We start from the raw sequence: 27,779 nt of genomic DNA on the forward strand, positions 1-27,779 counted from the left end.
TTTCGAGACAGGGTTTCTCTGTATAGCCCTGGCTGTCTTGGAACTCACTCTGTAGACCAGGCTGGCTTCAAACTCAGAAATCTGCCTGCCTCTGCCTCCCAAGTGCTAGGATTAAAGGCATGTGCCACCATTGCCTGGCCATATACCTGTTTGTATACACACATACACATCTTTATTGCATTAAAAGGAAATGGTTCATAGGCTTAGAACAGTTGAAAAACTTGATGCTCTTCAATCTGCACCCTGGTGGTCCAGGCAAGCCAATGGTGCATCACTATGAACTGGAGGGCTAATGGCCTCAGGTCCCAGTCGAGAGCACAAGTCTGATGTTCCAGCGGGAGCAACTAGGCACAGAGAGGGACTCTCTTTTCCCTCAGCATTTTTTTTTTTTCCTATTCAAGCGCTCAGTAAATGGCTGGTGAGACTGGGTGAGGTCTACTCACACTGGGAGGCCCATCTTATTCACAGTCCCTATCAACCAGAGAGGAGTAATTTAATCATATACCGCCATAGATTTAGTCATAATGACAATTATTACGGTCCAGGTGGTGGCGGCACACACCTTTAATCCCAGCACTTGGGAGGCAGAGGCAGGCAGATTTCTGAGTTCGAGGCCAGCCTGGTCTACAAAGTGAGTTCCAGGATAGCCAGGGCTATACAGAGAAACCCTGTCTCAAAAAACAAAACAAAAAACAAAAAAAGACAATTATTACAGACGAGACTATCATGTGACAGTTTGTATGTGTCATTTCCCATTTTGCTAACTTATTTGTGTCATGGTGCTTGGCTGATTTTCACTTCTCTACTCCACTTGAACTGTGTGGAACATTATTGCTTCAAGTTAAGGCTATCAACTCGACATTCTCCCCTACAGGAAAATCACACTGAAAACAAACAGGATACTGGAGCATGGAGAAAAAGCCTTGGTTTGTAATAGCTGTATTCTTTTCTTTCCTCATCAATCTAAGGTAGACTGGAATAATATAGTCCTCCAAGCAGCTGGACTTATGTCACTATAGCTGGTGTGTGTGTGTGTGTGTGTGTGTGTGTGTGTGTGTCTGGGGCACACATGCCACTGAACACACGTGGACGCCAGAGGTCACTCAGGGAGGTGGTTTCTTTCCTTCTACCGTGTGAATCCAGGCAGCTTCATTCATTTCCGTCTACCTTGTGTTTTGAGACAGAGCCTCTGACCAGGGCCTGGAGCTTGCTAAGAAGCCTAGGTTGACCTTGCTGTGCTGGGATTATAAGCACAAACCACTTATACCTTCCTTGTTATTGTTTTCAGACAGGGTTTTTCTTTTCTTTTTTTTCTTTTCTTTTCTCTTCTTTTCTTTTCATTCTTTTTGTTTTGTTTTGGAGACAGAGTTTCTCTGTATAGTCCTGGCTGTCCTGGAACGCACTTTGTAGACCAGGCTGGCCTCGAACTCAGAAATCCACCTGCCTCTTCTTCCCAAGTGCTGGGATTAGAGGCATGCACCACCACGTCCGGCCCAACATGGTTTTTCTGTGTAGCTCTGGAAACTTACTCTGTAGACCAGGCTGGCCTTGAACTCATCCACCTGCCTCTGCCTGCTGAGTGTTAGGATTAAAGAAGTGTGCCTCTACTGCCTGGCTATTCCTGTTTTTGTTTTGCTTTAATGTGGGTGTTTAAGTCTTCATGTTTACATGGGAGGCACTTTACCAAACAAGCTATCTCTGGGTCAGATGATTTTTTTACAGAATCTTTGAGAATATATACTGTAAGTGTCTATGCCACACATTCAATATTTAATTAAATCGCTTTATTATTTTGTACACAAATCAGATTTCTACCTCAGGACCTTTGGACTTGCTACTCCATCAAATAAATCATTCTGTAAATGGTCATGGCCTTGTCTCTTACCTAAGTCCCTCCTCAAATAACACTATCTCAGAGCAGCCTTCCCTGCTTAGCTCATCTAAAAATAGGATTCCTTTAGCCTGCTTTTTCCCCTTAGCACTGACCAGAGTGGGATTATACACTTGCTTCACTCACTGGATACAAGGTCCATGAAGGCATGGACTTTAACATTGTCCTTTGCTGTATCCTCAAACCTGGTATATAATTGCCTCTAACATATTTGTTGAATTCATTGAATGGATTGAGTTTGAATATTTACCTCTCTTTGCCTCCTTAACCAGGCAGTAATTTCATGGAAAGCTGCCGAATACCCTGGTTGATTGACTTTTCTAAGGTCACTTAACCTAGCTCTGCGTGGAGGATAGACAGCCCAGGATCTGCTGACAGCTTGGAGGAGTGGCTAAATTACAGGCAGGACTGGGCAGACTGGGCAGGGTTGGGCAGCCAGCATTCCTTGCTGCTGCATGGTATCCCTGAGGGTGGTAGCTCACCCACATTTTATTTATTTATTTATTTATTTATTTATTTATTTATTTTTCGGGACAGGGTTTCTCTGTATAGCCCTGGCTGTCCTGGAACTCACTTTGTAGACCAGGCTGGCCTTGAACTCTAAAATCTGCTTGTCTCTGCCTCCCAAATGCTGGGATTAAAGGCATGCGCTACCATGCCCCGCTCACATTTGAATTTATAAGGTACTTTTAAAAAATTGTTGCCATGTGAGTGCTGGGATTTGAACTTGGGTCCCCTGGAAGAGCAGCCAGTACTCTTAGAGGCTTTAAAGGCTGAGCCATCTCCAGCCCCTATAAAGTGGTCTTGTATATCATCTTATTTGATCATTTTTGCTAGCCTCTAGTAGTTCTTCACGTTTGCTGAAAGAAAAAAAATAGCTCACATACAACAAATAATAACTTTTGTTAAGGTACTATCGTAATGGAAAAAAATGTAAATATACAAAAATGTAAAAAAATACCAATGGCAGTGACATATAACATGACATTTGCAGAAAAGTGCAAAATAACTGAATGTCTTGTATTTTGACATGTACAGAGACTTGGGGAACAAATGGAAACATTCAACAGTGTGTCTTCACTTGTGTGTGTGTGTGTGTGTGTGTTCGGGGAGGGAGGGTTTGAGTCTTTTTGTATCTCAAGTTGTTATATAGCTGAGGATGGCCATGAATTGGAGATTCTCCTGCCTGCTGAGGGTCTGGCACCAACCTCAGGGCATTTCGTGTGCTAAGCAAGCACTCTAATGAGTTACAATTAGCTTAGCCAGTGGTCATTGTATTCTTTTTTTTTTTTTTTCCCCAAGAAAAATCGTAGAGCAACGATTCATTCTGTGACAAACAGATTTTTAATCCTTTGCAAAATAAGTAAATAAACAAAACCAATCACCACCACCCCAAACTTTCCAGGATATTGAACTGGGCACAGAGCCAAAACCCAAGTGTCAGTCAGGGACTCGGTTCTGGAATTTGCAGCGAGCTTGAAGCATGCGCACAGTAAGTGTTCTAGTCTTCTGGATAATGGTAAGTACTGCCAACCACCCCCTGCCCCCTTTTTGGTTATTTTTCGCGCCAGAAGAAAGCTACACAAATGGGCACTCTATGAAAAACGATCATTAACCGCAACGGTAGTGTGATTTTAGGTTTAAAAGGCTTCGAGTATTCTTAGTTATGAAAGTTGAGGGGCTTTGAGCTCGTAAGTGCACCTTGGAACAGCCGCGTTGTGTGGCCCTCCAGCCCGGCAGCCGTGCCAGGCCTCGCGACCCAGAGGCCGCTGAGACCGCTCCGGAACCGAGGTGCGCGTGCAGCCGCGTGCTAACCCGGCCCTTGAGCGGAAGCTCGCCCTTCTCGTGCGCGCGCGGCGCGCGGCCAGGAGCCCCGGGGCCGCGCCCGGACCGAGGGGCGGAGCGGGCGGTCCGGAGCGGGGTGGGCGGCGCAAACCAGTCACTTTCCGCGGAGTCGGCAGCCGCCTCGTGTGCCTTCGGCGGCGCTTGAGCGGCCACGGAGTCGTGCGGCGGCGCGCGCGTCCGAGGTGCCCGGAGGCCCAGGTACGTGCGACCCCAGCTAAGCTAGCGCGGGACGGTTGACCGGGCGGTTGCGGCCCCGCTGCCCGCAGCCTGCCGCGGCCTCTGTGACGCGCGGTGCGGCCTCGGGGCACCCGCGGACTGCTGGCAGCAGGGACGGGGCGGGGCGAGCGCGGCGGCGGGGCGGGAGCAGCGGAGCGAGGGGCGGAGCCGGCGGAGGCCCCGCCCCGGGGCCGAGCAGCACGGACGCTACGGAGCAGGCGCGTCCCGCTGCCGCCGCCGCTGCCGCCGCCGCCGCCGCTGCTGCCGCCGCCACCGCCGCCGCCGCCGCTCGCCCTTCTCGGGATCCGCCGCCGCCATTTGCACGGGAACCCCGGTGACAGGGGCTCGGCGGAGGGGCGGAGGGAGGGGGGAGGGCCTGCGAGCCCCGAGGGCGGGAGCGACGCCGCCGGCGCCGGCCAGGCTCCCTGCGCTACCGCGCCGCCCGTGGCGGAACCCGGGTGGCAGCGGCGGCGGCGGCCGAGGGCGGGCGTGCGCCTGAGGCGGCGGCGGCGGCCCTGCGGGCGGCCGGGAGGGGCGGGGGCAGCGGCCGCCGCCGTTTGATGGATCCGAGGATCGCCTGGTTCCAGCCAGAGCAGCTCGGACCGTCCAATAGTCTGTGGATGCAGATCTGGGAGACGACCCAGGGGCTGAGGAACCTCTACTTCAACCACCACTGTCACAGCAGCGGCGCGAGCAGCGCGAGCGGCGGGAGCGGCAGCGGCCCCGGCAGCCCCGGCGGCACGGCCCCGGCCTCGGCCGGCATGTTCCGCTCCGGGGAGCGCCCACAGGGCGGCCTTGCCGTGCCCGCGGAGCAGCGGGACTTCCTGCCCCTGGAGACGACCAACAACAACAACAATCACCACCAGCCGGCGGCCTGGGCACGGCGGGCAGCGGCGGGCCCCTCGGCGTCCCCGGTCCCATCGGCGCCCTCGTCCCCGCGACCCGCGGCCGCACTCCCCGCCTCCGAGTCTACCGACCCGGCCTCGGGCAGCAGCAACAAGAGGAAACGTGACAACAAGGCCAGCACCTACGGACTCAACTACAGCCTGCTGCAGCCCAGCGGAGGGCGCGCGGCCGGGGGCGGACGGGCGGACGGCGGCGGGGGCGTGTACAGCGGGACCCCGTGGAAGCGACGGAACTACAACCAGGGAGTCGTGGGGTGAGTGCTGGCTTAGTGGCCTGCGCCTTGGAGGGTCGGCACACCCGCACAGCGCGGAACACGCCCACAGGCGGGAGGGGGGTGAGGGGTGGGGGATGGGGAGCCCCGGTGGGGCCCTCCAGAGCATCGGTGGCCATTCATTCCTTCATAGCTTGACCAGTCTCGGTGGAGCTTTCTTTGGAATTCCTTTGGAAAAGGTGGAGCTATCCCCTCCTTTTCGTAGTCATCTCTACCTTCCTTCTCTCCTAACTGTCCACACCTTTCCGATGCATTCTCGCCTGTCCTTCTCCTGGATCTTTTATGCTCTAGAGTTCAGCCTGCCCTCTGATCCCTTTCTGTCCTCCACACCTTGCTCCCCACCACCACACCCCAAGATGAAGCCCCTTAGCATCTGGCTAGTTAACTTCCTGAGAACGTTTCTGCCTTAGCGTCTTTAGATGGTTAGGACCAGGAGGTGCTCTTCTTCTTGCCAAGAATAGAAACATCCAGAATGCTCCTTCCCCTCCCCCAGTCCACGACGAAAATCTCGTCAGCCCTGAAAGACACTGCCTGCTCTTGATCCTTTGGCCCATCTTTTATGTTTACTTAAGGGAAAAAAAAGGCAGTGTTTGCCACGTCTGTCCTGAGCAGAAAGCACTGAGTGACAGCTAGCTTGAAGTTGTCATAGATGGTGAGCTTTTCTGAGCCCTGACAGAACTTTGCAGGAGTTCATGGTCGGCGGCTTCTCACTGTGAGGTTGTCACTGTGGCAGAGGTAGCAGTGGTTTTCATTTAGGGGTGCTGGTGTTAATGTGTGAATGTTGCACCACCAGTGACTTTGTGTTTAAAGTTCAGCTCTTACAAAATGGAATCTTACCTGAGCCCTAGTGAATTATGTACATAAGCTGGGAATGTTTCCAGCCTGGTTTCCCTTTGGGAAGAGCCCCTGTGTTGGCTGGATTAGGTTACTGAGTCTTTTCTTCTTGTTCTTTTTTTTTTTTTTTCCCTTTTCATAACTTATGCTTTTGGATCTTGGTGTAGTGTGTGTGTGAGAAGTGTAGAGTGTGGTTTGTGTAGCTCCAGGATGGGAAACCAGGTTTGAAACTGCTTCTCGTTTTCAGGTACTGATCTGTAGAGAGGCCTCAGGAAATCAATCAGTAATCCCGTGTGAACTTTCTTAGACTCACCCAGTCAGCTCTGCCCTGGTTTTGGCAAGGAGAGATAGTTGTGTGTACCTTTTTGAAAGTTTGGTAAAATGAGTTGGTGGGTTCCATCTGCTGTAGTGGGCTGGTGTCTGCTCAGTATACTACTATTACAACTCCCACCTTTTATGGAAAAATGCAGTCATGTGGTTCAGGAGTGATGCTGGGGAATGCCTCATAGCTGCCCTCGTTTTTCCAGAGGAGATCCTCCCTGGCTGGCATTTTTGCCAGCTTCAAGGGCGCTCTCCATGGTCATCACCTTTCATTAAAGATTTGTGGTTCCATCCTGTTAGCCTTTCCATGGCAAACATAAACCTGTGGTTTAGTGGCAACAACTTAATGCTGAGGGTTCTGATGGTCTTGCCTTCCTCGAGTGAGCTCTGCTTTGGTAATCACTGTCAAATAATACCTGGAAGGTCCCTAGCTGCATTTCACTGATGCCTCTGGTCTGTTTCTAGAAAAGATACTCTATAAATCCAAAGTGCTGGCTGCCCCTTAATCCTGAAAAAGTTCCCACGCAGAAGCTTCGGATACTGCCTTGCCCTCAGAAGGATCAGCGAGGAATGTTCACTTCCCTGAGGGATTACTGCTTAAAAACTGATTGTAAACTTGCTAAGCGGCTTATCACTCCATCAGACTTGTATTCTTACCCTGAAGAAGACAGCAGCAGTTAGGAGTGGCCCTCCTAGTGTGAGAGATGCAGTGAATAGTTCCTAAGGTTTGTTAAGAGACTGGATTTTCAGTGATTTCTCTTCTCTTCTCTTCTCTTCTCTTCTCTTCTCTTCTCTTCTCTTCTCTTCTCTTCTTTTCTCTCTCTTTTTTTTTTTTTGATCTACGTGGTCCAGTTTCTTAGCTTTTAAAGGAGTTTAGCTATTTTTAAAAATTTCATTTACTTATTTGTGTGTGTGTGTGTGTGTGTATGCATGTGTTCACATGCATGTGTGCACATATGTGCCAAAGTAAGGGAGTGGAAGTAACAGGACAGCATATTGGGAGTTGGCATTCTTCTTCAGGGTCTTGTAGATTGAATTCAGTCCACCAGTGCTTGATGGCAAACAGCTTTTTCTGATGAGCCATCTTGCCAGGCTAGTTACACAGACAGGGTTTCTCTGTGTAGCCCTGGCTGTCCTGGAACTCACTGACTGGCCTTGAACTCAGAAATCTGCCTGCCTCTGCCTCCCAAGTGCTGGGATTAAAGGCATGTGCCACCACTGCCTGGCAGTTTTGCTATTTTAGTTACAGGTATAAACAGTAGGACTTCTGAGTGTACCTTAGTGTGGTGTTATTCATTGTGTGACAGAACTTTCCCTGGGGAGACATAACACACATGTCTACTCACTTTAGATAGGGAACTCAAAACAGACTGAAGTGTGAATACCATAAAAGCCAAAACTTGGTGAAATCTGACTTTTTGGGGGTTTACTTAAAGGAATATGGGTGAAAGGTTACTTAAAGGGGCCAGAAATGACTCAGAGACACCTGCATCACCAAAGCCTACCCAGCTCTCAAAGCTAGGGACCTGGAGCACATGGCACAGACTGCAGGCAGCTAAATAGGTGGACAGTGTCCTTTCTAGGTGCCTCAGTTGGTCTAAACCTCCTCCAGGTTTTTTCTGCTTCCAGGTATCCAGCTGGTCCCCGAGTTGTCATTGCAGCTGAGCTCTGCTCTTCTGAGTGGGTCTCTCAGCTTTGTTTGTTTGTTTGTTTGTTTACTTTTGCATGGAGTGGCACAGTGAATCTGGTCAGTTTCAAGGATATCCAAGCTGTTTTGAGTTGTTTACCTCCCTGTTTAAGGAGCTTCTTTGTAGAATAAAGATTTTCAGTCTCAGAGAATACAGCACTGTTCAGAGGTCCAGCACTGCTCGGACATTAAATGTAGTGTGACTCTTAGCAGTATCTCCCACGTCCTGGGGATTTAACTGTTGCCCTGCTGGTAGAGGAACAAATTCCCGTGCCTGCATTCTTGAGTGGACTCTCCAGGTAGGGACTCGGGACATGGCAGTAGAACTCTGTCCTTTATGCCTCATGTCTCTAGGGCCAGTGGCTGACAAACTCCTGAGTGTTCATTAGGAGTTTGAAGCCGACTCTTAAAGGTGTCCAAGCTCTTGAGTCTTTGGTTTCCCCTAACGTGCTTTATGTTCTTGCAAGTGCCAGATCCTTTTTAACCCTCTTTATGTACGTATTCCCTTGTACTCCCTGGATAGACACTCTCAGTAGCCCAGTGGGACATCACTTGTATGGTACCTTAGGTTTCATCTCTAGTAATCCCACACAAGGGGAAAATGGTGGAGGAGGAGGAGGAAGAGGAGGAAGATGAGGAAGGAAGGAAGGAAGGAAGGAAGGAAGGAAGGAAGGAAGGAAGGAAGGAAGGAAAGAAACAAGTGTTTGGATTTCATCCTAAAGTCTTTCTTTTTTTTTAAATGAAATTACTCTGGATTTACTTACTGTCTCTCAACCTTTGCCCCCTGAAGCTGTAAACTCAAGTCTAGAGAGGGTATTTGCATTGTCTGTTATTTATTTCAGAGATTCAACCCAGGGCCTTGTGTATGTTATAAAAGGACCTCTGACCAATGGGCTATATTCTCTTGTGCTTTTTCCTTTTTTTTACTGTTTGAGACAGAGTCTCACTAAGTTACCCAGGCTGGTATTGAACATACTCTGTAGCCCAGGTGGGTTTTGATACTATGATCTTCCTGGCTCAGTCTCCTGAATGGCAGGGATAACACCTGACCCACCAGGCCCAGCTTCCATTTATTTATTTATTATTTATTTAGACACAACTGTTTTCATGTACCCTTTTGCTAGGGCTGGCTGTGTTGAAGGATGCTGTCCGCCAGAAATGAGCCAGATGCCCTTTTCTTAGAGGTTTAGCAGTATTTGTGGTAGATTAGGAAGGATACATAGAGCTACAAGCATGGGAACTTAGTGGATCGGAGCCCTCACTCCTGACCTGGTTTTGAGAAACTTCTGTGGAAGGTGCCTGATACTTTCCAATCTCCTGAGGATGAGACACTGTGGCTGTCCTGAGAGGTCTCTGTTTGTCAAGGCTAAATGACTTTAACAATAGAGATATCAAAGAGACTTGGAAAATAGCCTCACTTTTGGATATTTGGGTTGCTCTAGGAAGTGGACCTGGGCTCCCACAGTGTGCTAGAGAGTGGAGCTGTACCCCAACCCCCTGAAAACACAAGTTTAAGGAAGTTTTTGAGCTAAGGAGGTAAGAATGAGTGGAAGGAAGGGCAGGTTAGGAAAGGATCCTGGCTGAGTGGTCGGCTTAGTGACTACAGAGCTTTGAAGGTCAGGGGCTAAGAGGCTGTGCTCTCCTGCAGAGGGGCTGCCCATTCTCCATTGTAGTGCTCCTGGTTGACTGTCAGTGCTGGTGGCTTTCTTTAGCGCTGTTGTTGTGACCTGTTTCTTTAGCCTTACCATGCATGGGTTTGCTGACCCTGCTGGACACCTGCGCAGCCCGGCAGATGAGCACAGGTTGGTAGGAAAGAAGTTAGAAGACTTTACTCTGCCTTTGGTGCTCACTTTAATTTCTGTGTGTTTGAACATGCAGCTTACTGTAATTCTTCAGTGAACTGAACTCTTCTGGCTTTTTTGTTTTACTGATTGGGATACTGAAATGTATTTTCAAGAAGACATCATATTGTGGATTCTATGTTGCCTGTAAATTAATAGTTGAGAATTGCTGAATTAATTCCAACTGAGATTTGTTCCTTCTGAGACCTCATGTGAGAGTTTGTGTGACTGGTGGGTGAGTGGTGTTTCTTTTGGAGTCATTGGCACAGGTAGGCCTTTACAACTCCTGTTATGGCTCTAGCTGTTGAGATGCAAAGGGAAGCTTCACTCAGAGCATTTTAGAATCTGCCCTGTGCTTACACGGGAGATTAGGACACCGGAAGGAAGAAAGGAAGGAAAAGGATGCGAGACGGGTGAGAGAGAGGTCAGGATCCTGGTACACTGGGTGGCCCTCATCTCAGCTGCTTTCAGGAAACAGCTGCCTGCCCTAGTGTCGGACCCAGAAAGGTTCTTGGAAGGAATGTTATGGGTTTCTTGGTGGCACTGGACTGGGCAGATAGATGGCAGTCTTCCTTGATGAGTTCTTTCTCAGACAATCTGAGAATTGTAGAAATGAGGTAGACATGAGAGCAGTGAATAGTAGGCATTCTTACACCCGCCGAAGCTGAGGAAAATCATGGGTACCTTCCCTGTGGGACACAGAGGCCCTGCTGTTGTATGACTTCACACAGCTCTCTCTGCTGCTCTCTGATGATAGTGTTTAGTGGCGGAAACTAGTCCAGGATCATACCCACAAACACTAGACTAAATCACGTACACAAAGGCGTGGAGTGTTCTCAGTGGGATAATGGGCTATGAAAGGTGCTGCTTCTGAAGACTGTTTGTTGGTCCACTGATTAGCATATGTGCATGTTTCTGTAGAGCTGACTGGACAGCTCAGAGCCTCCTGAGAAGTTGAGAGGGCTCTTTTAGTTTTTGAGACTATTGCTAAGGACTCAGCAACTGTGGAACATCAAAAAGGCTTCACATTTGTCACACTATATGTTTGTTACACATAATGACTTTCTTTTAAATGATTATATATTGAATTTGAAGATGGCTTTAAGCTAGGCTTTTTATTAATTTATAATCACCTTTAAATTCTGAGAAATTTCTTGATGATATAAGTAAGACTTGAATACTAAGAACTTTGGTCCTAAAAAGTTGAATGTGGGGCCGTTTATGGTGTCTATTGCCCAGAGATTACACATTAGTATTTAATGACAAAACACAGGAATTCTAGCTTAGGCCCATCCTGAAATAGTGGTTTGTAATTAGTGCAGAAGCGCTTGCTTTCCTATCAGCTTAGTAAGTAGAAGTTCGCATGAAAATAGAAACCATTATTACCACATTTCAAAAACAAAAAACTGTCGTGCTTGTTACCATAATTAACCTCTTCATATGTAGCTATGTTTCTTCTTTCTTTGAGGTAATCGATAGGTTAGTAGGACATTATAGAATTAGAGTGATTGATCACTGTAGTCTTATTTGCCTGGTCTCACTGTCGTAACGTCTCAGTGACTAGTTTAACTCAGAAGGCAACTAGTATTTTCATAGTTTGTAACACTTTGTATGTTGCCAGTCTCACATGCCAATGTGTGTTGAGTACAGCTTTATGACATTTGTAAATTCATACACACCACCACAATGAAGATACAGAACTAGGTTAGGTTCATCTTGGATACTCATTATGTTTACCTCATGGGGAACCACCAAAAAAAAAAAAGATACAACTATTCTATTAACTTGGAGATCTCTGATGCCCGTAGTTAGACACATCCTTCTTGGCGCTAACCCTTAACAAGCACTAGTCTGTCCTCCTCTCTGTAACTTTGCCCTTTTGAGAATGTGATGTAAATGGAATCCTGTCTTCTGTAACTTTGGCTGTTTTCCTGTCGCTGAAATTTCTCTGCGAGTCATTCAGCTTGTCTTATGTGCCAGTAGTTGTTCTGTTACCCAGCAGTGTTCCATTGTATGGAGGCACTAGTTGAAGAATATTCCAGAAGAGTGCTTTCCAGTTTTTGACTGTTACAAATAAAGCTGCTATAAACATTTATGTACATATTTTTACGTGAACATAAGGCTTCATTTTGGGGGAATAAATGCCCAAAAGCACCATATGGTAAGTACATGTTTAAAGAAGCAGCTAACCAGTTTTTATACTTCCTTCTTTTGTGTGTGTACATGTGGTATAATCACATGCATTTGCAGGTCAGAGGTTCACACCACATCTTCCTTTTTGCTCTCTACCTAATTTTTGAAACAGGATTTCTCTGAACCTGGAGTTCACTGTTTTGGTTAGACTGATTGACCATTTGGCCCCCAGGATCCACCTGTCTTCGTCAATCTCTGGCCTCACATTGTGATTACAGACAGGCACTGCCACCATCCACCTTGTCTTCAGGAGTCAGATCTAAACTTAGGTCTTCATGCTTGCATAACAATCACTGTACTCACTACGACATCTTCCTAGACTCCTTCCATTTTCTACACTTGATTTTAGGAGGCTGAGAAACAAAACTAAGCCATTTTCTACAGTGGCTGCATCATGCCAAGTTCCTGTATGAAGGGATCCAGAATCTATCTCTCCAGTACTTGCCGTGGCCAATGTACTGTAGTACAGCTCTTTTCTTCTAATAGGTGATACCAGACAGCGCCTGTGCTGGGGTCATACCAGACTGATTGGAGTAACCCTACCTAATAAGTCATGCCCTTACTTTCCATCTCAATCATATCTGGGATTGCAGCTCGGTAGTAGAACCTTTTTTTTTTAAATCCTATATGCACAAAGCCCCTGTTTTCTAGCCTTGCGTTGAAAAAAAAAATCTGAATTCCAAAGGCTTATGTTTTTCTGGGGAAAGGGAGTGTGCTCTTGAAATACTCCTCTTTCTCCCCTCAGCGGTGTCTTACTATATTTGTCTACCAGATTGGTCTTGAACTAGGGCTGGTGGTCTCTGCACTTCTGATTCCTGACTAGCTGGAACTTCAATTGTATGCCTCAATACTACCCTTAGTGGGTGTGGTTTCTGTCTTGTTTTGTAATAAATAAATGTAATAGCAAGAGAAAGAAAAATAAGTAAATAGAGTCTCACTATGTAGCTCACTATGTCTTGAACACTGGCAATCCTCCTGCCTCAGCATGCCGAATGTTGGAGGACTTGCCAGTGATGGCTACCGTGCCTGCTTGTAGTCGTTGAGTGGAATGCAACATCCACTGTTTGTCTCCCAATTGTCCTATAATAACCTCTTAAAAACAGCTTGTTCAAAGCATGATCCAAATATGGTTCTTTCCCTGCTATTTAAATCTTTTAATCTATAGGTTTCTCTGCCATCTGTTTCCCTCTCTATTAAATTTGTTGAAGAAATTAGGTTACTTTTTTTCTTTGTTTTAGTTGAGATTTTTGGATGTGTTGTGTGTGTGTGTGTTTAGACATGTGTGCCTGTGTGTGCACATGCGGAAGCCAGAGAGGACACATGTGGTGGTGCCCTGTTCCTTTGCTTTGCATTTAATCCCTTTGAGATAGGCTCTCTCTGTGTTTTTGGCTCTCTCTGTGTTTTTGGTTAGTCTGGCTGGCTGACAAACTCTGGGATCTGTCTGTCTTTTCCCCTGTCAGCACAGGGGTTGCATACATGCATGTAGGGTCATATGTGGCTTTCACATGTGTGCTAGGGGTCTGAGTTCAGATTCTCATGCTTAGGCAGTAACTGAGCCATCTCCTCAGCTCTCTGTAAACTTCCCTGCTCTCTCCTTTCTCAAATCATGTCTCTATTATGTTACTTTAGTTTGTCTCTTTGGTTAGATATTAAATTTATAATTGGAACTAGAGACTGTTCTGATATTTTTTTTTCATGAATACTTTTACCAATGGATTATACATATATTTAAAAGGAAAATAGCCAGAGGGATGGCTCAGTGGTTAAGAACATTGGTTGCTCTTCTAGAGACCTAGGTACAATTCCCAGCACCCACATGGTTCATAATTGGTGGTAACTCCAGGCCCAGTGGGGATCCAACACCAGCTGAGTGTGGTGGTATGTGCCTTAGATCCACTGTGGATGGAGGCAGGCAGTGGATCTCTCTGAGTTCAAGGCCAGTCTGGTTTATACATGTCCTGATTTAAGGATAGCTAGGGCTATGTTCAGAGACCCTGTCTCAATAAACTACAACAACCACTTAAAGGTCAAATCTGAATAGCTTTTGTGATGTAGGTAGCCATTAATGATGTTTGCCTGATGGTATTAGTGCACTAGGATTTTAACCTCATATTCGGCTTGGATCCTTCCCCTTGTTAGCTGGTACTTCTAAGAGAAGATCTCCTTCCTTGGCTCCCTCTGGTCATGAGGACTCAGTTGTCTCTCTGTTGGAGTAGAGCTTGAGTGAAGATTGGGGTGGGGGCTGGTGAGATGGCTCAGCGGTTAAGAGCACTGACTGCTCTTCCGGAGGTCCTGAGTTCAAATCCCAGCAACCACATGGTGGCTCACAACCACCCATAATGAGATCTGAAGGCAGCTACAGTGTACTTATGTATAATAAATAAATAAAATCTTTAAAAAAAAAAAAAGATTGGGGAAGACTTCAGGCATGAGGGAGAAGTAAGGGCCACCATGGAAAGGGGAAATGGGCTTTGGGTAGCTTGGGGTGTATATACTCGTGTGCATGCTTCTGTGTGCATCTCTGTGTGTGTGTGTGTCTGTCTATCTGTCTGTCTGTCTGTGAAAGGAGAAGGAAGTTCTCACAATGAACTGTACTAAGCCTTTGGTCTCTGGTTAGAAATTGCATGAGAGCCCTTTGCCCATTGCCACCCTGTCTTGGCTTTTGATCTGTGGCAGCCAAGGGAAGCCTTATGAGATCTGTGACCTGTTAGCCTCTGCTCAGGAGACAAAGTTCACACAGCCGTAATTCAGTATTCAGGAACAGTATTTTTTTGGTTTTGTTTTGTTTTTCCTTTCAGATTAGCCTTAGATTATTTTTCCTTGTCTGTGTTTTTAATATTGGAGCCAATCATTCTTGTTTTCAGGCTGATAGACATAAGGTTGTGAGGTGACCCCTTGCCTCTCAGACACTTTAAATGGCACCACTTATAACAGTAGAGCAAGATCATTGAGGGCATGGTGGCCTGGAGAGCAAGACTGTGAGGACTCTGGACCCTAGCCCTAGGTCAGCTTTAGCTTCCTCAGGAGTTCTTTGGGGAGGCAGCAGTCAGTCATGGGTAAGATGGCTGTCACACCCTCTTTTTTTTGGTTTTCTGAGACAGGGTTTCTCTGTGTAGCCCTGGCTGTTCTGGAACTCACTCTGTAGACCAGGCTGGCCTCAAACTTAGAAATCTGCCTGCCTCTGCTCCCCAAGTGCTGGGATTAAAGGTGTGCGCCACTACTGCCCATCTTAAGAACCTCTTTATTTAGACTGTAATTGTGTGTGACAGCCACTGGGCAGTGGCACACGCCTTTAATCCCAGCACTTGAGGAGCAGAGGCAGGCGGATTTCTGAGTTCGAGGCCAGCCTGGTCTACAGAGTGAGTTCCAGAACAGCCAGGGCTACACAGAGAAACCCTGTCTGGAAAAAACCAAAAAAAGAAAAAAAAATTCTCCTCCTTTTTGCGTCCTCCTCAAAGTATATGAACTTGGTAGAGTTTTGACAAGCAGTTTAGGTTTATGGAAAAGTGAGTGGGCAGTTAGTCCAGTTTCCGTGTGTCCTCTTGCGCCCAGTTTCCCATTACTAAGATCTTGCGTATGGTGATGAACTTGATGGGCCTGGTGCCATTAAGTAGTGAAGTAGGATTCACTCTTGATGTTACAGATCCTGGAGCTCAGGAAATACGTGACAAGATGGTTCTGTTGACCACCCAGTTCTCTTTTATCCACCTAGTCATCCCCCCTTTTTCTTCCTGTTCCTGAACACCTGGCACACACCTGTCCTTTCTTTGTCTCTTCCGTTTGCCATACCCTGGGCTGTATTTCTAAGTTACCATCACTAAGTCTTTTCCTGTTACCGTTCACTCGGCAGCCTGCTTTTGAGATCCTTTATGTATTTTCCTGGCTTGGTTTAGCTGATTTATGTAGTGCTAAGTAATACTGCATGGTATAGATATGTTGGTCTGTTTATCCACTCACCTACTGGAGAATAGAGTGTTGCTTCCAAGTTTGGCATTGGTGCACAAAGCTGCTGTAAATATCCACGTGTGAGTTCTTGTGTGGCCATACTTCTAGCACTTTGAATAAACACCAGGGAACACAACTGCTGCATTATATGGTAAGAATACTGCCAAGAGGGTCTTCCAAAGTGGCTGTGTCATTTTGCATTCATAAAACAGAAAATGGGGTTTCTTGTTATTTCACTTCTTCCCCTGGGTTATTGTTTTGGCTTTTTGCCATTCTAGTAGATGAATAGTGATAGCAATTTAATTTGTGGTTCTGATTTCCTTCATGGGCTGGAAGTATCTGAATGCATCAATGTTGAGTGTTGGGGCAGCTGAGACTGGAAGGTGGTGCATTCAAAGCCAGTCTGGGCTTCATGGCAAGACACTGCCTTTTAGGCTTTTCTAGTGGCCAAACGTAGGATCTCATACATGTTAGGTGTGCACACTTGTCACTGAGATACATCCAAGCCCAAGGCCCTGCCTCAAGATGAAGTAAATTAGTAATAGATGTTAAGTTATGAGAGCTCTGCCCTTATGACTAGATTGATATTATTCTTGTTCTTTTTCTCCCTTTCTCCATTTTCATATGTATTGTATGCATGCATATGTATGTGTGCCTATGATGTGTGTGTGTGTGCATGCACATGTATACACATGTATATGGAGGCCTGAGGCTGATGTGGAGACTCACCCCCAGTCACTCTTCCATTATTGGTGCAGGATCTCTCAAGCCCCTAGCTTGCTGATGTGCCTATAGTATCACTAGCCAGCTTGCTTGGGGGATCCCTTGCCTATGGCGTCTCTGTAATTATAGGCAGGCCACTATGCCCATCTGGCATTTACATGGCTTCTGTGGATCTGAACTCTGGTCCTTAAAATTGTGGGGCAAGCACTTAACCACTGAACCATCTCCTTAGCTAGCTTCCTTTTTTTTTTTTTTTTTTTTTTTTTTTAAAGATTTGTTTATTATTATACATAAGTACACTGTAGCTGTCTTCAGACTCTCCAGAAGAGGGTCTCAGATCTCATTACATGTGGTTGCTGGGATCTGAACTCAGGACCTTCGGAAGGTGCTGTTAACCGCTGAGCCATCTCATCAGCCCCCCTCCCCTTCCTTCCTTTTTAAAGAATTATTTGTATATTATGTGAGTACACTGTAGCTGTCTTCAGACACACAAGAAGAGGGCATCAGATCCTATTACAGGTAGTTGTGAGCCATCATGTGGTTGCTGGGAGTTGAACTCAGGACCTGGAAGAGCAGTCAGTGCTGTTGAACCACCGAGGCATTTTCCAGCCCTTCTCTTACTTTGTTACATTGTTGCCTTGTGTGTTGTTTGTTGACATTTCTCTTTCATGTGCTTTCACCATGTCCTGCCTGTCACGAGGGAGCAGAAAGTGAGGGATAGTTATTTTCTTCCTTGTTTTCCCTTGGTGAATTAATGTGTCTTTGCTGTGTAGCCCAGGCTGGCCTTGAACTTGAGTTCTGCTTCAGCTTGTCTAGCACTGGGGTTACAGACATGTGCTAAATCATCTTTATCCTTCCAGCTGCTAGAACTATGGGCCAAATAAAGTTTTGTCCATTGTTAAGTTACCTGGTCTGATAAAGTCTATTGTAGTTGTATAAACACAGACAAAGAACACCAGTGTAGCAAAAAGCTACACCTCCACCCCCATACAAATACTAAAGTATCTGTTCTGAGAGTTTGTGTATTATTTATTTGGGATGTCATTCTTGTTGAAATTTAAGACTTCGTGGTATGTTTTGGAATCAGCCTACCAGACAAGGACTTGCAGATACTTTCTTGCAGTCGTGGCTTACATTATCCCATTCCCCCACCCCCTGAAAAGTTTAATTTCAGAGTACTCAAATAATTATAATCTTTCACAGTTTGTGCTTTTGGTAATATGTCTACCAAAACCAAGAACACCTACCCTTTTTATTATTTAGAAGTTGCTCCATTTATTGTTTGTTTAGAGACAAGTCTTGCTATTTAGCCCAGGATAGTCCAGGTTAGCCTTGAATCCACAGTCTTATCTCAACCGAAGTATGAGGTTGTAGGTATGAGACATTGATTGTTTTCTTTTCTTTCCTTTTTTTTTTGGTTTTTCGAGACAGGGTTTCTCTGTGTAGCCCTGGCTATCCTGGAATTCACTTTGTAGACCAGGCTGGCCTTGAACTCAGAGATCCACCTGCCTCTGCCTCCCAAGTGCTGGGATTAAAGGTGTGAGCCACCATTGCCTGGCCAACTGTTTGCTAAGGTGGAGTCTTACTGCATTGTCCATGTTGCTCTCTACATCCTCAAGTGACCCGTTCCCTTCTCTTCCTAAGTCCCCGGCAATACTGCCCACTTCACTGTCTCCACAATTTTGCTTTTCCAGAAAGTCACTTACGATGATGTAGTGTCTTGGTTTGGCCTCACTTAGCAGGAGCTTTTTAAGATTCTACCATGTCTTTTTTTTGTTTTTTGTTTTTTCCTTCTATTCTTTTTTGTTTTGTTTTTCTCTTCCTTTCCCTGCCTCTGCCTCCTAAGTGCTGGGATTAAAGGCGTGCTCCACCACGGACTGGCACTTCCATGACTTCTCATGACTTGATAGCCTTCCTTCCATTTAGGACGGTTTGTATGTGCCACCAGACCCTTTTTTTTTTTTTTTTGAGTTTTATAATTTTGTTTTACATTTTAGTTTGTGGCCCATTTTAAGTGTGTGTATGTGTGTGTGGTATAATATCTGTGTCTAGAATTGTTTGGTTTGTTTAGGCTTATTTACTTAATTTATATGTGTGAGTGTTCTGTCTAAATGTCTGTATGCCAACCATGCGTGTGAGAAGTCAAGAGAGGGTGCAGATCCCCTGGTACTGGAGTCATGGATACTTGTGAGTTTCCGTGTGGCTGCTGGGAATCAAACCTAGGGCCTAAGGTTAATAAGGGCTCTAAATTGCCGAGCTATCTCTCCAGCCTCTAGAATCTGTGCCCTGCCCCCCAACCCTTGTATAGCTCTGATTGTTTGGGAATTCTGTCTATAGACCAGGCTGGCCTTGAATTCACAGATATCTCTACCTGCTTCTGCCTCTCAAATGATGGGATTAAAAGTGTGCACCACTGTTGTGGGAAATATTTAAAAAGTTAACCCACCATCTCTCCTGTCCCACTGGTCCGTGTTCCTGCTCCAGTACTGGTACTGGCCTGCCACAACACTGTGTCCTGGTGCGTCCCACTTGGCCTGTTCTCACCGCTGAGCTACTCTCTCCCAGCTAGCAGGTTGATCCCGCTTTCATGCAACACCCCACACACCCCACGATCAGCCATCTCAACACCTAGTTACCCAGTAGAAAACTGACGCTTAAAGCTTAATAATCCAATCAGATGTATATAACAATAAGATCACAATTTACAAGATGCCAATACAATAATTTCAGAGCCAACTGATAAGGATAAAGCTTTACCCCAATTCTAATCTCTGTGACAATCTTAGCTACGTGTTCAAAACCACGTGGGATCAGGATCGTCTTCCTGTCTGTCTGCCTCCATGTTGGCTTCTCCCCTCCTCCTCTCTCTCTCTCTCTCTCTCTCTCTCTCTCTCTCTCTCTCTCTCTCTCTCTCTCTCTCTGTCTGTCTGTCTCCCAAACTCTTAGCTCCAACTCCCTTTTCCTGAAGTAGCAATGAACTAATGTTACAGCTTGGGGTCACTCCAGCATGAGGAACTGTATTGAAGGTCACATGCAGCATTGAGAGGGCTGGGAACTACTGGGATCCTTGTTTCTTTCATTAAAGTTTCAGAGTCTCCTTTGTATAGGGCCTTTGCATATTTTGTTAGAGTTCAGAGTTAGATTGTTTGTGCGTGCGCTAGTATAAATGATATTATGCTTCAAGTTTCAAATTCTAGACTTATTTAATGTCTTGTATCTTTAATCCCAAGTGCTGGGATTAAAGCATGTGCCACCACTGCCCTGCTCTGGCCTTGTTCTTAATTGGAATGGGTGGGAAAACATCTCCCTTCTCGCTGTTGGCTTTTTGAAGATTGTTTTGAAAATCAGGTTGAACTTCCCTTTTCTAATTTGCTGAGGTTTTTTTGTGAAAGTAGTTAGAGTTTAACTCTTTTTTGCCTATTAATATGATTATAGAATTTTTCTTCTCTGGTTGCAGTAATGGATATTATTTTTGAACTTTGAACTAATCTTGCATATCTGGAGTAAGTTCATTCAGTTATGTTTATTTATTAATCATCCTGCTTCAGCCTCTTTAAGTGCTGCTGATAAAGCAGCTGTGCACCAGCAAGCCCAGTGTCTTATGTCTTCATGCATTGGTATGTCTCATTTAGGTTAACAGATCTGAGGGATGTTGTTCTTCATAACACTTACTAATGGATGTAAGATCAGTAGTGATTATTTGCCTTTCATTTTTTTGTTTTTTGTTTGTTTGTTTGTTTGTTTATTTTTGATTTTTCGAGACAGGGTTTCTCTGTATGTCCCTGGCTGTTCTGGAACTCACTTTTTTTTTTTTGTTTTTTTTTAATTAGGTAATTTCCTCAATTACATTTCCAATGTTATCCAAAAAGTCCCCAATACACTTCCCCCNCCCCCNGTCCCCCACCCACCCNCCCCCACCCCTTGGCCCTGGCATTCCCCTGTACTGGGGCATNTAAAGTTGGCAAGTCCAATGGGCCTCTCTTTNCAGTGATGGCCTACTAGGCCATCTTTTGATACAAATGCAGCTAGAGTCAAGAGCTCTGGGGAACTGGTTAGTTCATAATAATGATCCACCTATAGGGTTGCAGTTCCCTTTAGCTCCTTGGNTAATTTCTCTAGCTCCTCCATTGGGAGCCCTGTGATCCATCCAATAGCTGACTGTGAGCATCCACTTCTGTGTTTGCTAGGCCCCGGCATTGTCTCACAAGAGACAGCTATATCTGGGTCCTTTCAGCAAAATCTTGCTAGTGTATGCAATGGTGTCAGCGTTTGGAAGCTGATTATGGGATGGATCCCTGGATATGGCAGTCTTTAGATGGTCCATATTTCTTCACAGCTCCATGGAACTCACTTTGTATACCAGGCTGGCCTTGAACTCAGAAATCCACCTGCCTCTGCGTCCCCCCCCTCACCCCCTGAGCTGGGATTAAAGGGGTGCGCCACCACCGCCGGGTTTACTTATTTATAAGTTGTATGTTTTTAGCCAGGTGGTTACCCACGCCTTTAATCCCAGCTTTTGGGAGGCAGAGGCAGGCAGATCCCTAAAATTCGAGGCCAGCCTGGTCCAAGGAATGACTTCCAGGGCAGCCAGGGCTACACAGGAAAATCCTGTCTCAAAATCCAAACAAATAAACAAAAAAATTGTATGTATGAGTGTGTACTTCTATATTGGCGTGTGAATATGGGTGTAGTGTCTGCAGAAGCCAGAAGAGAGCATTCTGTTCCCAGGAGCTGCAGTTTCTGGCTCACCTGGGGACTGGGGACTGAATGCTCAGAATTGCTGAGCTGTCTCTCCAGCCTCCTTTCACTGCTGGTACTAGTAACTTAATATATGTATGTGTATTTCACTGATAATACTAGTAACTAAATATTTGTATGTGTATTTGCCTGGGAGTATGTTTGTGCACTAGATAGGTGCTTGGTACTTGGCCAGAAGGCACCAGGTCTCCCGGGACTGGAGTCACAGGTGGTTGTGAGCCACCATGGAGGTACTGGGAGCAGAACTGGGTTCCTCTGCAAAACCAGCTGGTGTGCCCTTAACCACTTATCATCTCTCCAGCCCCGATATTGGTAGTTTTTATATGTTCTTCACTAATCTGGCTACAAGTTGACCAGTTCTTGTTTTTTTTTTTTAAGAATTTATTTATTTATTTTATATATATGATGAGTATGCTGTAGCTGTCTTCAGACATACCAGAAGAGGGCATCAGATCCCATTACACATGGCTGTGAGCCACCATGAGGTTGCTGGAAAACAGTCAGTGCTCTTAACTGCTGAGCCATCTCTTCAACACCCTGTTAGTTTTTTGTTGTTGTTGTTTTTTGAAATAAAAGTATACATATACATTTTACAATATATATTTATTTTATGTTTTCACTTTTTATGCCTGTAATTCTGTGCCCCATTCCCATTCAGTGTCTGCAGGTGCCAAAGATCTTTTGGAACTGGAGTTAAGGATGGTGGTGAGCTACCACATAGGTGCAGGGAGATGAACCCTTGGTCCTTTGCAAGAACAGCCAGTACTTGTAACCTGTGAACCATCTCTCTAGCCTATTAAGGTTTTATAGCTGAAAATATGCCCTTCTCCCTTTAAAAAAAAAGTGCTGGATATATCAGTTTCTCTTTTTTTGTCTGTGTGACTTCAAAGTGCCAAATATGTAAAACAATCAGAGGCCAGCTATGGTCAGCGCAGGCCTTTAATCCCAGCACTTGGGAGGCAGAGGCAGGTAAATCTCTTGAGTTCGAGGACAGCCTGGTTTACAGAGTGAGTTCCAGGACAGTTTGGGCTCTGTTACCCAGAGAACCCAGTCTTGAAAAAGCAAAGCAAAGCAAACCAAAAAAAAAAAAAAAAAAAAAACAACAACAAAAAACCTAAACCAACAAACCAAAGAACAACAACAGGAAAGAACTAATGAGAATGCATGAGAATCCATGGTCCATTGATGGTGAGGTGATAAACAACATGGTGTAGATACACAGTAGGCGGCTGTTTACTGTTAAGAAGAGGAGAAATTCTGCTGTGTGAAAAGCAGGCACAGAGGACAAGTATTATACAGTGTTGCATATTATAGGAACCACCTAGACAGTGGAACATACAGAGACAGAAATCATGATAGTTATTGCCAAAGGCTGGGGGAAGAGGAAGTCGGGTGCCATGAACCCTAAAAGATTCAAATGAGAATGTTAAAAACTTAAGGAGAGCCAGGGAGCGGTGGCACACGCCTTTAATCCCAGCACTCGGGAGGCAGAGGCTGGTGGATTTCTGAGTTCGAGGCCAGCCTGGTCTACAAAGTGAGCTCCAGGACTGCCAGGGCTATACTGAGAAACTGTGTCTCAAAAAACCAAACCAAAACAAAACAAAAAAACTTGAGGAGAACAGGTAGTGGCAATAGTTAAACACTAAGGTGAGTGAATGTACTTAATGACATAGATTGTAATTAAAAGTGGCTGAAAGCCGGACGTGCTGTCCACAGCACACTACTTGGTGAGCGTACCTAGGGTCCTGGGTTTGAGCCCTATATTGGGAGGAAAACAATAGTTGTAATGTTAAATTATGTATTCTATATATTTTACCATAATTTGTGAAAATGAGAAAACATTTTAAAATTATTTTATTGTGTCTTATGTGTGTGTTATTTGTGTTGGCACCCATCATGTTACAGAAAGGTGTGAGCCAGCTGGTGTGAGTGTTGGGACAGACCTTGGGTTCTCTGTCGTGGATGCTTATAACTGTGGAGCCACCTTTCCAGTCTGGATGATTTTTTTTTTTTTTTAAATCTGTGTGGTAGTGACAATGGAAAATGTTTAAAGGAAGCTATTTGAAATGTTTAATTCTCATGGTGGGAGGTGACTGGGGGTATTTTGAGCCTCTGCTACTGAGCTACATTTCCAGCTTTCAAAATTTTAACTTAGTGCTAGTATTAGCATTATTTAATTTTCATTTGTTACTGTTTTGATAGAATTGTTATATTTAGTTAGGATGTTTTATGATGAGTAAATCAGCACAAAATCGTTTATTTATGTTGTCTTGTAAGGGTCCAAGAATCACTGAAGGAAGACCCCAGACTCTATAGTATGCAAAGACAAAGAGTGTTTGTTCTGTAGAAACAGCCAGCATGAGTGGGTGGAGGATGGGTGGCGGACTGGAGTGGGTGGTCAACAAAATGGGTGTCAAGCAAAATGGCAACCATGGGGGAGGGGACTCACAGACCCATTTTAAAGCCAGTTAGGGATTTTCCAGTTGTGGTTGGGTCATCTTCAATCAGGATTGGTTGAGCTTATGGTATGGGATATTTGTACACTTCTGATTGGTTCCTACCTGGAGGGCAGAGGGTTACCTTATAGGGACTATTTCTGTATCTGTTATAAGCCCCTGGCCAGATGTCAGAGCAGTTGCTGATTGGTTGCTCTTTTTGTTTTTTTCCAAGAATCCTGGGCTGTTCTGGGAAATTGAGGCTTAAGGCCTAACATGGCTGCCTATTCTAAAATGGAGTGAGTTAGGTCCTTTCAGTTTGATACTGTAGAACATGTATGCCTTCACTGCTCTGCTTATTTGTAGCCAGATTCTGAGATTTCAGTTTTGAGATTGAAGGATCTTTAGGGGTCAGTAGAGCATAGCTGTGTTTAGAGTGTTTGCTCACCATTCAAAGGACCCTATGTTTGAACCCCAACTCTTCAAATCAACAGAACACCAAAATAAATGACTTAAGCCTCAGAGATTCTACCTGGTTTTTCCTTACTAAGTGCAGAAGCTGATACTGCCCTTCCCTGGAGCTGAGCCCCTTTGCCCAGCATGCTGAACACCTGAATCTGGTCCTGTCAATCCAGACCTGTGATAACATAAAACCTGGGGCCTCTGTCCATGCCTGCTGCCCTTTTTCACAGCTTTGCAGGTAACAGCGTGCATGGTGGGCTTGACACTTCTTTATTTATTTTATGTATATGAGTACACTGTAGCTGAATAGATGGTTGTGAGCCTTCATGTGGTTGTTGGGAATTGAATTTAGAACCTCTGCTTGTTCCGGCCAACTCCGCTCGCACCAGAAGAGGGCGTCAGATTTCATTATGGGTGGTTGTGAGCCACCATGTAGTTGCTGGAATTTGAACTCAGGACCTTCAGAAGAGCAGTCAGTGTTCTTACCTGCTGAGCCATCTCACCAGCTCTTCTTCATGCCTTTTAAGTCCTGATTGAGGACTAGAACCTTCTGGGGACTGACCTAACAGGTGGAGTAGTGTGTGGTGGTTTTGACACCATATTTATAAATTGAGAACTGCTATTCAAGGATCTATTGACGGGATCCCAGAGCTGGCCAGTTATCAGAACACATGGACCATTAGATGCCTCAGACTCATTGCTGTGACCAGAGCTAGTGTGGAAGTGGGGGCTGAGAATTCCACTCAGGTGCAGTATCTCTTCCTCACTACTCACTTTTCTGAATTAAGGCCAGGCCAAGTGAGGTCAACTTTAAAACTTAACATGGGCCGGGCGTGGTGGCGCATACCTTTAATCCCAGCACTCCGGAGGCAGAGGCAGGCGGATTTCTGAGTTTGAGGCCAGTCTGGTCTACAAAGTGAGTTCTAGGACAACAGGACTATACAGAGAAACCCTGTCTCGAAAAACAAAACAAAACAAAAAAACAAAAACCAAAAAAAAAAAAAAAAAAAAAAAAACTTAACATGAACAAATAGATTGTTTTAATGAAGTGGATTGGTTTAGGCCTTAACACTGTGCTTTTTAAAGTTAAAAGTAAAAATGCTTATTAAGGAATCTGAGGTTATAGTGCAAGGTTTCTCTTATTAAACTTTTTGGTCTTTAGGCAGGCCAGCCCGTGACAGGCAGAGGTAGGCAGAGTTTTGAGGCCAGACTGGTCAAAACTTAGTAAGGAGATCCCAGCACACAGTGTTCACATGTAAACAGGTGCACCCTCTTCCTCTAGCTCACTGTCTCACTTAAACCCAGCCAAAAGGAAACAAAAAGACCCAACACTTTCACTGCAAGACCAATTCCTCCTCTTCCCTGTTTTTTCAAAGGCAAAGTCTTACTATATATATAGCTCTGGCTGGCTTAGGACTTGCTTTGTATCTTTGGCCTCATCAGGCACCTGCATATATAACCCCTATGCATTAATGTTTTTTTGTTTTGTTTTTTTGAGACAGCACATCTGCTTGTCTCTTAGTTCACTATAGAGAATGACACTGGCTACGTAGGATGCCAAGTAATTTAAAAGTTATGAGCTGTGTATTTCTGGAATTTCCTGTGTAGTTTTGAAACTGTAGTTGAGCATGGATAACTGAAACCACTAAAAGGAAAACTGAGGTAAGGGGTAGGAGTGGGCGGGGCTTGCTGTACAGTGCTCTGCTAGGCCACTTGCCCAGGGATGAGTGAAGTACTTTCTGTGTTTCTCAACCTGCTGCTGCTGTGAGCATTCTCTATGCCTCCTGGAGTCTCTCTGTGCTTGTAGAACAGAGCTGAGCAGTTCACTGTCCAACAGGATCTGCCTAAGTACCCTGGAGCTGGCCCTGTTGCTGAGATGATAGAGGTAAAGCGACACTCAGGAGATTGCTGGAGCTGGGCAGTGTTGGCGCACGCCTTTACTCCTAGCACTTGGGAGGCGGATTTCTGAGTTTGAGGCCAGCCTCGTCTACAGAGTGAGTTCCAGGACAGCCAGGCCAGGGCTACACAGAGAAACCCTGTCTAGAAAAAAAAAAAAACCGGGGAGGGCGGGGAAGGAGCTTGCTGGATCTCACTGACACTGCTCCACAACTCCTGGGGAGGTGGAGAGGGTAGGGGTAGGTGTGAAGATGGTTGGCAGATGTTGGTGGTTGGACTGATTGTGTCAAAACATCAAGCATCAAGAGAAGGCTTAAAAAATTTAATGTCTAAAGTCTTTGTCTTCTACTACTTGAATACAGCATGCTTCAAGCATTCCTTACAGTTGGACATCTAAATTGCTTCCTTTTTGTCTGTTGGAAATGAAGCTCTAGAAACATGCACAGCACTGGCTTTGCAGCTATTGTCTTTGTATGAGTTGCTTAGAATAGGCTTCTTAAATGTTGCCAGGGATCTTGTGAGGCCCAGCAGTGAGGGAGGGAGCCTGGCACTCAGCTTGGAGCCTCTACTCCACCCATGAAGAGTAGAGCTCCACTCTCTTGTTTGTTGGGATGGTGCTTGTCAGATTTTTGCCTTTCGGACTCTTGGGTGTGTGTTTCACAATGGAAATGAGTTACTTGCTGTTCACTCGACTGTGGAGTTTGACTAGTGTGTTAGTTTTTTAGGTGAAGAGATAGGGGGTACTTCGTACCACCAAAGTGGAAAAGTGTTTGTCCTTGGCGATAAGGTCCTGCACATAGGAATTAGATAGGGTGGGCACAGGTCGGTGGTAGAGGGCTTGCTTATTACTGTATCCCAGGAACTCGGGCTTGGTCCTCAGTGCTGTTGAGTGAATGAGCAGATTAATGGGAATTTGTTAATTCTAACAGCAGCAGCTCTGTCTTCCAGTGAGTAATCTGTCATAAAATAAAGTGGAGCTCCTTGGGTTAGGGCAAGTGTAAGTGCGTGTGTTAGGTGCTTTTTGGTGAAGAAGTTAAGGTAGGAAGGGGCTTTGAGTTTGTGAGGATTATTGAATATTATCCTGTGAAAACAGCAGACCAGGAGAGAGCATAGCTGGGTACACGCCACAGGTTGAAAACCGCTGATGTAGAATGACTCAGGAGAGTTTTATTTTTATATTTTATTGATTTCTCTTTCCTGTTTTCCTTTCCATTTTGTTTATTGTGTTCTACATTTTTTTCTAAGTTCAGTTTTAATTCCTTGTGTGGGCTTGATAGCTAGTCATATTTTTAAGAAGATTTGCTTTACTTTATGGATATGAATGTTTTGCCTGGATGTATATAAATGTACTATGTCTGTGCCTGATGTTTTTAAGAGGCCAGAGACATCTTTAACTGGATTTACAATTTGGGCCATCATTTGGGTGCTGGAACAGGATCTCAGCCTATACATTGACAGCCAGTGCTCTTAACCAGTGAGACATCTCATCAATTATTATTCTTTTTTTAATTACTCTTTTTTTTTTTTTTTCGAGACAGGGTTTCTCTGTATAGCC

The 27,779-nt window shown here is 45.3% G+C and overlaps 1 protein-coding gene across 3 annotated transcripts in view; it reads left to right on the plus strand.

The window, feature by feature from the left end:
• The first annotated feature begins 3,838 nt into the window (after window positions 1-3,838).
• The window catches only part of Tent4b (terminal nucleotidyltransferase 4B), a 62,872-nt gene continuing 38,931 nt past the window's right edge, over window positions 3,839-27,779 (plus strand). For 2 of the 3 annotated variants that reach the window (XM_021169770.2, XM_021169769.2), the window contains exon 1: window positions 4,470-5,111. In XM_021169770.2, the coding sequence (XP_021025429.1) occupies window positions 4,513-5,111 (599 nt within the window). In that variant the 5' untranslated portion in view covers window positions 4,470-4,512. Of the gene's footprint in view, window positions 3,935-4,469; window positions 5,112-27,779 lie in introns of those variants that run through there. The other variant, XM_029480474.1, reaches the window with a different exon arrangement.

This window comes from Mus caroli, chromosome 8 (assembly GCF_900094665.2).
Source record: "Mus caroli chromosome 8, CAROLI_EIJ_v1.1, whole genome shotgun sequence".
Lineage (NCBI taxonomy): Eukaryota > Metazoa > Chordata > Mammalia > Rodentia > Muridae > Mus > Mus caroli.